Source organism: Saccoglossus kowalevskii, chromosome 8 (genome assembly GCF_978046115.1).
Source record: "Saccoglossus kowalevskii chromosome 8, keSacKowa6.1, whole genome shotgun sequence".
In the NCBI taxonomy this organism is placed as follows: domain Eukaryota; kingdom Metazoa; phylum Hemichordata; class Enteropneusta; family Harrimaniidae; genus Saccoglossus; species Saccoglossus kowalevskii.
In genome coordinates, this window is record NC_140648.1 from 5842187 (window position 1) to 5855196 (window position 13010).

Sequence of the window (13010 nt, forward strand, 5' to 3'; positions counted from 1 at the left end):
TGTGGCTCTATTTACTGTCTCGTCAGCGTTATTGTTCTTTAAACAAATTGTATTTTATTCATGATTTTACTGCTCACCGTATTTGCCGACCAAACAGTAGCCTAAATTCAAACACAAAGTATAAAACAAATATTTTCCTTCATTTTTTTTTTGTACCTTACATGACATACTTGAATATTTATAATATTAAATGATGACTTGTCTCCTATTTTCTATTAATGTTAAAATATTAAAAATAAAAGTAGTGAAGCAATTATGATGTTAATACTCTTTAATATGTACTTTAAACCATTTAATTTTCACTGCTAGATATTTTCTTGATTTCAGGATTGTATTGCACTTACACTGACATTTTCACTGACTTTCATTGGCTCATAAAATTTGCAAAAATTTGTCTCCTGAAATAAATGCTCTATGCTAATTGAGGCCACTATAATTGGTGTCTCAATTAGTTGTGTGTTAGTGATAATATAGACAGCAGGATAGCAGCTGTAATTCATACCATACATGTACACTGGGGTTAAGCATCAGTATGATTGATGAGTGATGTGATAATGACTATTTAAACATCCATCCTTCATCACCACACCAATGTGTATTGTCCCATTGCCACTCTCATTTCGATGTCCAAACTGATGAATTCTAGTTGAGTAAGGATTGTTATGTCTAGAGTAATTGAATTGTTTAAAAGTAAGTGCATCAGGCTGCAAAATTAAGGCCCCATCTCCCGACTAGGTTGTTGTTTTGAAGGAAATGCTGATCTCAATAACACATTGCCATGGCTAGATTGTGGTCTACATTTGAAGTTGAATTGAGGAGATTACAGGTGTTCTGTTCTCAAGTCTGACTTTTCTGGCACCATGTTTGATGGTCCTAAAGAGCTAGGTTACTGAAAAAACTTCTATCATATTTGTTGTAAAAGTGATGAGTTGCCCCAGCCATTGACCCAGCACTGTATACTTGTATAGTACTTAAACATATTTTATTTACTAGTGTTAGAGAGACAGGGAATAGTAGATATTGGAATGCTGCTCATTAGAAATTTTGGTAAATGAAACTCAAGAATCTACACTTGTACTGTTAATGCTTGTAATTTATTTGGGATCTTGACTTCCAGGGGTATTGACTTACTGCAGAATGTTTGTTTTGTTAAGGTAGCCATAGTGTTGAGCACAGAGGTCATTGTTTAATGGGTTTGTTATGGTTAATTGTTGAGAATAAAACTTGATTCTGGAAGCAACTTAGCGTATTATTCTCATTGAGTTCTTCTGAGGGAAATTAACTTTAACTGCTATTCAGCGGTACATGATCGTGTGATAGTGAAAGCATGTCAGTAGTTGTAGGTAGAGTGCTTCTGTTGTCATGTAATGTATCCTACAGTTGGATACCTGACAAAGTTCAGCTGGTTTTTTGGATCTTCCCTTCAAGTTAAATATTTCAAAAACTGGTATATTGACTATTGAGCAGTAGATTGCTCTGACCTTTGAGACGGCTGGGTACACAGTGTTGACATCTCATTCTTAAGATAATTGCAGTTGACAAACAGCTGCCAACTCTATAAAGCTTTCCCATAATTTTACTGAGAAACTGTTGGTGCTTTATTTATCAGTGACAATAGCCTGCTATCTGTACCAAGGCGTGAGGTTGTTGGCATGGAAATTGTGGAAGCCATTTTGGATTTTGCCTGTAAAGTCAATTCTCAATTTATTTGTCAAGGAAATGTTATTTACATGTTAAGTCTTGAAAGAATTGTATGATCAACTCTTTATTTTTTGTAATTGTAGTGGAATTATATAAAATGAAGATGTGAAAAATTACACAAGTTTTCATTTTCTTTTTACAACTATGTACTAGTCATTTACTACATAGAACAAAGTACATGATATATAAAATGACATTTGTGGAATGACCACAGCTAATTTAGTTTTTAATTTCAAACTCACTTGCATAAAATAAACTTCAAATTTCACCAAAATAAGGATTTTCTTATTTTGATGCTGTGAAATATTTCAGCAAACCCATGTGTTGTAATGTATCACTATAAAGTTGATGGCACCATAAATGTTGCGCTTTACTTGTGTACCCTACTCAGACACAGTAATGTGTCTAGCTTGATATGCCCCTAAAACCACCGTAACATCTGATGGAAAAAATGCCATACCTTGTCTATTGTGTGAGTGCAAGTATTTGGAATGGCAATAAAAACAATGTCTTGGACTGTGCCACATTACCATAGACATTCTTGAGTGCATTCCATACAGCTCACCTGAGTAACCTTATACCCCCCTATAGTACTGATATAAAAATACCTGCCCTAATTTACAACCAAAATTACACTCCCTAGTTAATGTATTCTTAAAAATTTCAATTAATAATAAGTGGCATGTAGATTTCAAAGTGATTTTTTTTTTTCTATTTTGTATTAAAAATTCTTATTCATGAACCAATCTACCATATAGAAACACTGTTCGCTCTTTTCATTCCATTCGTCAGTCTCCTAAATATTTATTTTCAGGACCTAATAATATGCAAGATTCTCAAAGATACCATATTCTCTCAATTATAGAAGTATATAATTAATAAAACACATGTTTGTTTTTTTTACATCTCTAATACAAATGCATATCAAAAATTTTAAATACTGGATAACTAAAATGACACGCCTCACCCGTGTTACAAATAAAGCAAATATGGTATAGGCATCTATTTATTGATAATAAACAATGTTTATAATTATTGCATTAGAATGGTAGTACATTGTATGTCTGTAGTGAACAGGAAACTGGCTTCTTATTTCCTGTTATTCAGTGGTTTAATGTTTGCTTGTTGGAAAGGAAATTCTGTGAGAAATATTTACATGTAAAGTATGGTAAAGGCAAACTGCTTGGCTATGTACAGTTGGTTGTGGGGCGGGGTAATACAGTGGTCGTTTGTGAATATTACATTTTATGATCACCATTCTAAATTCAGTTTATGGTTCACACATCTCTTATGAGGTAAAATAAATTTAATTGTCCCGTTGAGTGTCCAAAAAATAAATCTTGATCAATACCTGTAGGAATAGGACATTTTGTTGATTTGTTTCAAAATTCTTATAGAAAATTATAGAAAAATTACATAAACATTGTTCAATATTGCACCACTATGTTAGCAATTAGCTTCAAAGGTGATGTGCCTGAAAATACATACAGTATGATGAAGATAAAAAAAAAGTGACTTAATTCTTAACTCTTTTTAATTGCAGATCGTGAAGATCAGTCCATTCTTTGCACGTAAGTACATACAGAATTCTACAAAGCATGCCATAATTTGAAGTATTTGCTCTATTTGAAGTGCTTCTCCAGCAAATGATCACATATATAAAGCTAAAGCTTTCATTGTGCACTGGATCATTGAAATAAGACTCAACCATAGACATTATCACTGTTGTTTGCAAGCGCATGTGATAGTAATAGAACATACAATTTTGTGTAATCAGTGATGGCTTTCTAACTTGTCATGGTTGGCTGCTACATTAATCTTGTACTATACACAGTACATGTAGTAGAATGATACATTGGTTTCCATGTCATGCCACACACTCAGAAACTTGGCTTTTGGGGAATGGGGCTAATTATTGTTTCAGTTTGTATTTACATCGATTGAAACTGTATTGAAAAAACATGTAACTCGCCAACCGCAGCCACTTGCTTGTCTTAGGAAGTATACCTTGCAATTTATTCCCAGTGTTGTATGATCCCTGTGCCTGTATGTGCTTGGTTTCAAATAACACGTATCTGTCTACTCTACTCAATTCATGTACAAATCCCAAAGGTGTAAAATAAAGCTTTGTAAGAGGCAAACACATGGTGACCAACACTTTTTGATGAGAAATGATATCCGATTCCAACCTGCTAGTGCTAGTCACCATAAAAATTGAAGTGCATGATAAAGTAAAGGTCATAACCTTTCAATAAGTAGACCTTAGATCAAAATGGCCGCCAAAATCTTGTTAAAAGTAAGAGAGCCACAAGACTTATTTTCCATTCATTCTCGCCACCGCATCCGCTGTTCCAATCACTATGGTTACATAGATAAGTGGAAGATGTGGCCGACAGGAGCAAATGGAACGCTATTTGAGTGATGGGACTCTATCACTCTCTGTGAGATATTGGCATCTTAGGTTTATTACCCTTTGAACTAGACTTCTTGACAACTATTTTGCAATCATTGGAATTTCAGCTATGTTAAATCCTTTATTGTTATTGGTCATTGTAGTGGTAGTGTTGCCCCTAACAAGTGCTGTTTGTGTCTATTGTGGCCTAGCATATTAAATTATGCATTTGCACACAGTAAGCATAACTGTTAACCTCACTAATTTGTTAGTGCAATAATAATCAGCTTGCCAGCACAGTAAAGTAGGTGATAAACGAACACATGTCAGTGTTACACCATAAGATACCTAATCTCATTGCTTGGTGTTGAGTAATTTGAAATTATGCCATATCATATTTGCGGTGAACTTAATTTATTTAGTTGCAATCAAATGGTGTTTATTTACATTTCAACTAGTCAAAGAGAGCGTTTTTTTCTTGCTCCCTTGGGGCATGAATTCTCGCACATTGAGATAATATTTATAGCAATGGAGTGACAGTATGCATTCTTACAGCTAGCCTTTCAGATTCTCTTACCTAAATGAAAAGCATACCACCTTCTGAATGTTAATAGTGAATATGGCCACAACCACTTGTAGCATTTCAAACTCACCAAGCATGTACACTTGTAGCAGCATTTCAAACTCACTAAGCATGTACACTTGTAGCAGCATTTCAAACTCACTAAGCATGTACACTTGTAGCAGCATTTCAAACTCACTAAGCATGTACACTTGTAGCAGCATTTCAAACTCACTAAGCATGTACACTCGTAGCAGCATTTAAAACTCACTAAACATGTACACTTCTAGCAGCATTTCAATCTCACTAAGCATGTACACTCATAGCAGCATTTCAAACTCACTAAACATGTACACTTCTAGCAGCATTTCAATCTCACTAAGCATGTACACTCATAGCAGCATTTCAAACTCACTAAACATGTACACTTGTAGCAGCATTTCAAACTCACTAAGCATGTACACTCATGGCAGCATTTCAAACTCACTAAGCATGTACACTCATAGCAGCATTTCAAACTCACTAAGCATGTACACTCATAGCAGCATTTCAAACTCACTAAGCATGTGCACTCATAGCAGCATTTCAAACTCACTAAACATGTACACTTGTAGCAGCATTTCAAACTCACTAAGCATGTACACTTGTAGCAGCATTTCAAACTCACTAAGCATGTGCACTCGTAGCAGCATTTCAAACTCACTAAGCATGTGCACTCATAGCAGCATTTCAAACTCACTAAACATGTACACTTGTAGCAGCATTTCAAACCCACTAAGCATGTACACTTGTAGCAGCATTTCAAACTCACTAATCCTGTACACTTCTAGCAGCATTTCAATCTTACTAGTCCTGTACACTTGTAGCAGCATTTCAAACTCACTAAGCATGTACACTCGTAGCAGCATTTAAAACTCACTAAACATGTACACTTCTAGCAGCATTTCAATCTCACTAAGCATGTACACTCATAGCAGCATTTCAAACTCACTAAACATGTACACTTCTAGCAGCATTTCAAACTCACTAAACATGTACACTTCTAGCAGCATTTCAATCTCACTAAGCATGTACACTCATAGCAGCATTTCAAACTCACTAAACATGTACACTTGTAGCAGCATTTCAAACTCACTAAGCATGTACACTCATGGCAGCATTTCAAACTCACTAAGCATGTACACTCATAGCAGCATTTCAAACTCACTAAGCATGTACACTCATAGCAGCATTTCAAACTCACTAAGCATGTGCACTCATAGCAGCATTTCAAACTCACTAAGCATGTACACTTGTAGCAGCATTTCAAACTCACTAAGCATGTACACTTGTAGCAGCATTTCAAACTCACTAAGCATGTGCACTCATAGCAGCATTTCAAACTCACTAAGCATGTGCACTCATAGCAGCATTTCAAACTCACTAAGCATGTGCACTCATAGCAGCATTTCAAACTCACTAAGCATGTGCACTCATAGCAGCATTTCAAACCCACTAAGCATGTACACTTGTAGCAGCATTTCAAACCCACTAAGCATGTACACTTGTAGCAGCATTTCAAACTCACTAATCCTGTACACTTCTAGCAGCATTTCAATCTTACTAGTCCTGTACACTTGTAGCAGCATTTCAAACTCACTAAGCATGTACACTTGTAGCAGCATTTCAAACTTACTAAGCATGTACATTCATAGCATGTACATGTAAAATACAATTATCTGTGAAAATGTTGCATGATTTTTTTTTATTCCAGTGGTGAATCTGGTGCTGGTAAAACAGAAAACACCAAGAAAGTTATACAATACTTGGCCCATGTAGCATGTTCAGCAAAAAGTTCCAAGTCGTCATCACAGACCATACATTCAATACAGGTAGGCCACTCTGCTGACTGGTTGTCATGACTTTAACATGTTATTTTTTTATTTATATTTATACACTGGTTTGCCTGAAATTTACAATATAGTATGTTTTAGTGTTAATAATATGAAAATCAAAACTACTAATGTCCTGAAGGAGGCATACAAAAAAATGAGGGAGTGGCACTGCAGCCGCAAGGTTAGGATTATGAGGGAGGGGGCCCTGAAGAAACCCTTACTGTGTTTATTACAAAGTTTGTATTTGCCAATATTTCCAACAAAAACTATGGAAAAATATATCATTGTAAATTCAGGCGAACCATGTACGTGTACCCCAGTCAACTTTGGCCATCCTGTTCATGTGGTTTGCTGTTCAGTTTGGCCATATTGTCTGCTTGGTTTTAACATGCGTGTTATTGTGCTGTGTACAGTGTTTTTTCTTTGCAGTGGTAATATACTCGGACATACAATCCAACCAAACACCTAGGAGTGCAGAGTAAACATCTTAACACTGATTTGGTAGTAAGTTTGCATGACAATACTTAGATCAAGTCTTGTCATGTTTGCTTTTGTTTTCCCATGCATTTTCTTTCCTACAGTGTTAACATTGTTTTATTTCAGTGAGTGAAATGTCCTGAGGTTTAACAAATTTAATTCTGTTTACATTCAAGTTTTCTCAATTCTTTCTGCAAGAAGAAAATTGCACAAAAATAGGGAAATTTAATGATCTGATCAATTTGATATCACTTAAAATCAATTGAGGATAATATTGGTTGAAGGATGGTATGTCAGTTTGGGTGGGGGACATCACTATACAAGTCATATCACATTGCTTTTTCCCCCCTTACACCTGCTTTTCCTTTTCATCCATTCTTGTTGATATCCATTCTTTCTACTCTCTATTCACCTTCATTGCTGCAGTTATTTCATGGCACAGAGATCACGTCACCAAATCTGAAGTATCTTTCTGTGCCATGGAATGCGATCTCAATTGACCTAATGCCAGCTGTGAATCACTTACTTAGATGTGCTGTATTTAGTGCATATACCAAGGAGAACTAATTTGGATGTGCTGTGTTTATTTGGGGTCAATCGTCAGGGATAATCTATTTCACTGGTTCACTGGCAATAGGTCAGAACTGCAGCCATATTGGACAGAGACTAGATCGACCTTTGACCTCTTTTCCAGTCCTTTAAATGTCCCTACACAGGTGTTGAGATACAGATAGAGAAAGCACCTAAGAAGCTTAGCAAGGTAATTTATGACTGTGTGTCACATGGAAACTAATACTAATACTGTACCTGTGTGCATGCATGGTTTGTAGAGCCAGGGAAAAATAGATTATATCCTGAAATTTAAACCCTCAGTTGTTCGTTAAAACGTTAAATTTTATGAATAAATTTTGTTAATGTATTCTTTTTTTTTATTTAGTCTGGTTATGTGAATTATTTTTAAATTATTTATTACTGCTTGTGTCATTATTTGGATTCTTCCTCAAAATAGTTCCTGTAACAATGCTGTCTACTGCAGTCTACAATCACATACTTATTGGTATTGAACTGTAGTACCAATCCTAAACATGAAAAAAGAATGAATAAACATAAAGTGCTGTGGAGCCTTGTTACAGCTGTTTATTTAACCTCTGATCCAGTCAAACCTTTCTGGGTGGCCTCATGTCTGGTTGTTCTTCACATTGTAGTTTCTGCTCTAGCAACAGACTTTCTACCCTAGCAACAGACTTGATAGAAAAGCGAAATCCCATTTTCTCTATTTTTGTGACAATTTTACTGCAATACTGGCAATTTTAATTTTTTGGGGGTCTTTTCAGAAAAACAAATTTGTTCGCATTTATGAAAAATCTATTTCCCAGTTTGAATAGTTAGATGGTAGTTGGTTTGAATGTGATTTGCACAGTATACTGATACATGTATGGGGTTTGACGTTATTAGTTTAATGCATGCGTGTCAAAATAAGGATACAATGTATCTGAAAACATACAGGATGTATAGTAGACCTATAATTTAATTTACTGCGTGTTTTTAACAGTATTGCTGTTATTTAAGTCTAACTTGTATTAACAAAATTGAATTATGTGTATTCTGAAGTCATGCAAAATAAGGGTATCCATACCTCTCTTAGTCTGGTAATGCAGACAAAGTGGCCTTGTTAGAAACCACAAAGAGACCCTTCTCAGGTTGCAAGTTGTACCCTTGAAAATAGTATTTCATTGGAAAAGAACAAACAGAGCATAGTTAGAATAGTGAATAAGTGGCATGTCTGTAAAGCTGTAAGAAAATCACAAGTAGGTTTAATGAATTTGTCAAGTTTTAGATTGATAATATGACCTTGACAGTGGCCAAGATATGCATACCTACTCAACCTTTCGGTATCCTATTGCTGTCTTGACCACACCCCCCAACTCTGTATTTTCATTTTCACTGATCTCTACTCATAGCATTCATAATTCCTTTATGCTGTCTGCTCACAAATGCATTCTTAATACTTGGCTTGTTTGTGGTGAATATTACACTGTTTACTTGGTACTCGGAATGCCATCTAGGTTCTACCTGGGACTCAGGATGGCATCTAGGTTTGGTCTGGTACTCAGGACGGCATCTAGGTTCTTCCTGGTACGCAGGATGCCATCTAGGTTTCGTCTGATACTCAGGATGCCATCTAGATTTCGTCTGATACTCAGGATGCCCTCTAGGTTTCGTCTGGTACTCGGGACGGCATCTAGGTTTTGTCTGGTACTCAAGGTGGTGTCTAGGTTTCATCTGTTTCTCAGGACAGCATCTAGGTTTCGTCTGGTACTATGGATGGAATCTAGGTTTCGCCTGGTACTCGGGACTGCATCTATATTTTGCCTTGTACTCGAGACGGCATCTATATTTCGCCTGGTACACGGGATGGCATCTAGGACTTGGTACTTGGAATGACATCTAGGTTTCACTTGGTACTTGGAATGACATCTAGGTTTCACTTGGTACTTGGAATGACATCTAGGTTTCACTTGGTACTTGGAATGACATCTAGGTTTCACTTGGTACTTGGAATGACATCTAGGTTTCACTTGGTACTTGCAATGACATCTAGGTTTCACTTGGTACTTGCAATGACATCTAGGTTTCACTTGGTACTTGCAATGACATCTAGGTTTCACTTGGTACTTGCAATGACATCTAGGTTTCACTTGGTACTTGCAATGACATCTAGGTTTCACCTGGTACTTGGAATGACATCTAGGTTTCACTTGGTACTTGCAATGACATCTAGGTTTCACTTGGTACACGGGATGGCATCTAGGTTTCACCTGGTACTTGGAATGACATCTAGGTTTCACCTGGTACACGGGATGGCATCTAGGTTTCACTTGGTACACGGGATGGCATCTAGGTTTCACCTGGTACTTGGAATGACATCTAGGTTTCACCTGGTACTTGGAATGACATCTAGGTTTCACTTGGTACTTGGAATGACATCTAGGTTTCACCTGGTACTTGGAATGACATCTAGGTTTCACTTGGTACACGGGATGGCATCTAGGTTTCACTTGGTACACGGGATGGCATCTAGGTTTCACCTGGTACTTGGAATGGCATCTAGGTTTCACCTGATACTTGGAATGGCATCTAGGTTTCACCTGATACTTGGAATGACATCTAGGTTTCACCTGGTACTTGGAATGACATCTAGGTTTCACCTGGTACTTGGAATGACATCTAGGTTTCACTTGGTACATGGGTTGGAATCTAGGTTTCGCCTGGTACTCAGGATGTCTACCAGGTTTTGCCTGGTACTCGGGATGTCTACCAGGTTTTGCCTTGAACCAGGAATACAAACTATTGTCAACATTTAAAATATTGTGAAGCAAATATGTATCGTGTAATTTTAGCTGTAATTAACATAAAAATTTGAACATTGAAATTATGTGTGGATTTGTTCAGCCCCTGTGTAATTAAGTTTGCATGTTAAACTTGATATACTTATGTGTACAATGCCCACTGAATGTTATGTAACCTGTTTAATCAATAAATCTGTTTGATGTTGGTCGTATTTCATAAATCGCCTCTGTGAACAAATAATGGTGACAGTTTCGAAACTGCTAAATAAATTCAATGTTTGAATATTTTGAATTGTGGCAGTCATAAGAGACAGGTTAGATACTCTAAGAAGACAAATATTCACTAATCCCCAAACAATAATTTTGGGAAGTGAAACTATATCATAATATATCAATGTATTTCTTCATTATATTGCCTTCTCTGCAGGCAATTTAGCTAATAGTTGTCTCATCCATATTCTTTACTAAATTAAATATCTACTGGACTAAAGCTGTGGGAAAACAAAACAAGATTTGTTCACTATGATCCATGTTTATTATTAGCAAGTGAAGTCTGAAATATTTTAAAATGTTTCTCTATTTATTATTCTCTACACCAAGTATTTCTTCACAGATGGCCATTAGTGATTTATTCTCCACCATAAAACTATCTTGTATTGCAATAACATTATTTATATTTCTACTGACAGCGTTTTATTTTTAATGTTTAAATATTAACTAGCATTTTTTAATGTCACAGAAAATTGTTTGTATTTTGTAAACTTTGTGAACATGAAGAAAAATACCATTTAATTTAAATAATTATTGATGCAACATTCCTGTGATCTCTTGCGGTTAGAATTAAATCACCTGTCAAATTTGAATTGCCTGTGACAATAACAGTTTGCCAACCATTGGATATACCTTCCACTTTATTTTTTAAGGGGCACCAAGCATATTTCTGATCACATCTTCAATATTGCACTTTGGCCTCATCGTTATATTAAAATGATATACTTGGCATACAAATGATGTAGACAAGCATCTGTGTTAAATTCCCACATTACATGCATTGGTCTCTATGTAAGGTGTGATTCTCCTCATTAAAGTCCACATGTTAACCTGACATGCTGGCCTTTGTGCTTCTAGTTATGCAAATGTGGTAACCCCAACAGCAATAAGTACTCATACTATCATTTACAGAAAACCTCATTTACTGTTAAGTTACACCCATTGATTTCTTGCACCATTAGTTCAGAATAATCAATATTCCAAAAGCCAAACAAAATAATAGGGACCATGTTCCATTTGTTTAGCTGGAAAGCATCCTCGCCTGTTTCACCGATAGACTTTTACTGGTGTGCAAGAATTAAATCAACCCCCAAAACATGTCGTGATACATTACATGATATAGTACCCCAAATCAAAGAGGAAGGTATTAAGCTGCAATGGAATGCAGAAGTTATTTACAATAACGCCAGGTTCTTCATGGTCTCATGTTCTCATGGTATCATGTACTTGTTCATATATTATGTATTTGTATTTAGTCAAATCAGTGGCAACCATATTCTTCCTATTAGAAGACATGGCACCAGAAAAGTCCATGTTGGCATTTGAAACATTGTCAATAATTTGTTTGACCTGGCAATCCTGAAAATTATGTGACATGTACACATGGCTGGACTGGTGACTACTTCTAATGCAGAAGACATGGTTTCTGCTGTTCTGATGAATTTGTTCAATTTTGTTTCTGTTAATATTGTCATGTATACATTATGTCATTGGTGAATATTACATGTATTACTTTGTGATTATAACTGACTGCATCTACTGAACACATTGCATTAATAAGCACTTTAATCCTCACAGGGTGTTTAGGTTTGTTTTGAACCATCATTGAATGCTGTAGTAAATATCTAATCTGACTTATCAGATGTTTTGTTAATTTGAAATATTCCATGATGGCTCAATAACCTTACCTGCATCTTCTTACTATTAGGGAGTCCTACTAAACATGTTTTCCCTATGAAGTGATATTGACATCTCCCATCCCTTCCTCCCTGAATTCACTGACACGTCCATCTAACTGACAGTCTCTTACCCTACAACACATCCTCTTTCTTATTACTGCTGTCATGTCTGCAGTCCTTCCTAAATAGTAGGAGAGACTCTGGTATTGTTGCAGTGAGTACTAATAACACATTCAAACTAATTTTTATAAGAATGGTTATGCAATATAACATGCACTACTCTCTGTACTACCCCGGTATGTACTGAGAGTGGTTTCTCTAAAAATAACAAACTCATAAATTTTATGGGTCATTTACTAAAAAAAAACATTTATAAACTTAATCAAATTATTACAAATTTTAACAATACGATTAACAACAGATGAGCTCGATTTCATTGCATGTTTTCCATGTTGCTTAACCAAATCTTGTCAATGTTTTGTAAATAATGGATGGTAATGTAAGCCTCTGTTTTTTGTTTTCTTTTTTTTTCTTTGCATGGTCATGCTTTCTCAACACCTAATCTTCCTTTGTGTTCATCCCATTTATCCTGTTGTCAATCTGTTACGTGCTCTGGTCACTCTGTTACGTGCGTGCATAGAGCTCATTCGCAATGAGCAGCGGTTCAATCGTAAGTATGGATGATTGGTTGGATGGGGTGCATGT

General features: G+C 36.0%; 1 protein-coding gene across 1 annotated transcript in view; it reads left to right on the forward strand.

Annotated features, from left to right (window-relative positions):
- LOC146739244 (myosin heavy chain, non-muscle-like) overlaps positions 1–12630 on the forward strand; it is a 33128-nt gene extending 20498 nt beyond the window's left edge. Inside the window, exons 3-5 of the mRNA XM_085502089.1 lie at positions 3245–3272; positions 6409–6526; positions 12481–12630. Of these exons, the coding sequence (XP_085358215.1) occupies positions 3245–3272; positions 6409–6526; positions 12481–12612 (278 nt within the window). The 3' untranslated portion in view covers positions 12613–12630. The remainder of the gene's footprint in view (positions 1–3244; positions 3273–6408; positions 6527–12480) is intronic.
- The last annotated feature ends 380 nt before the right edge of the window (positions 12631–13010 follow it).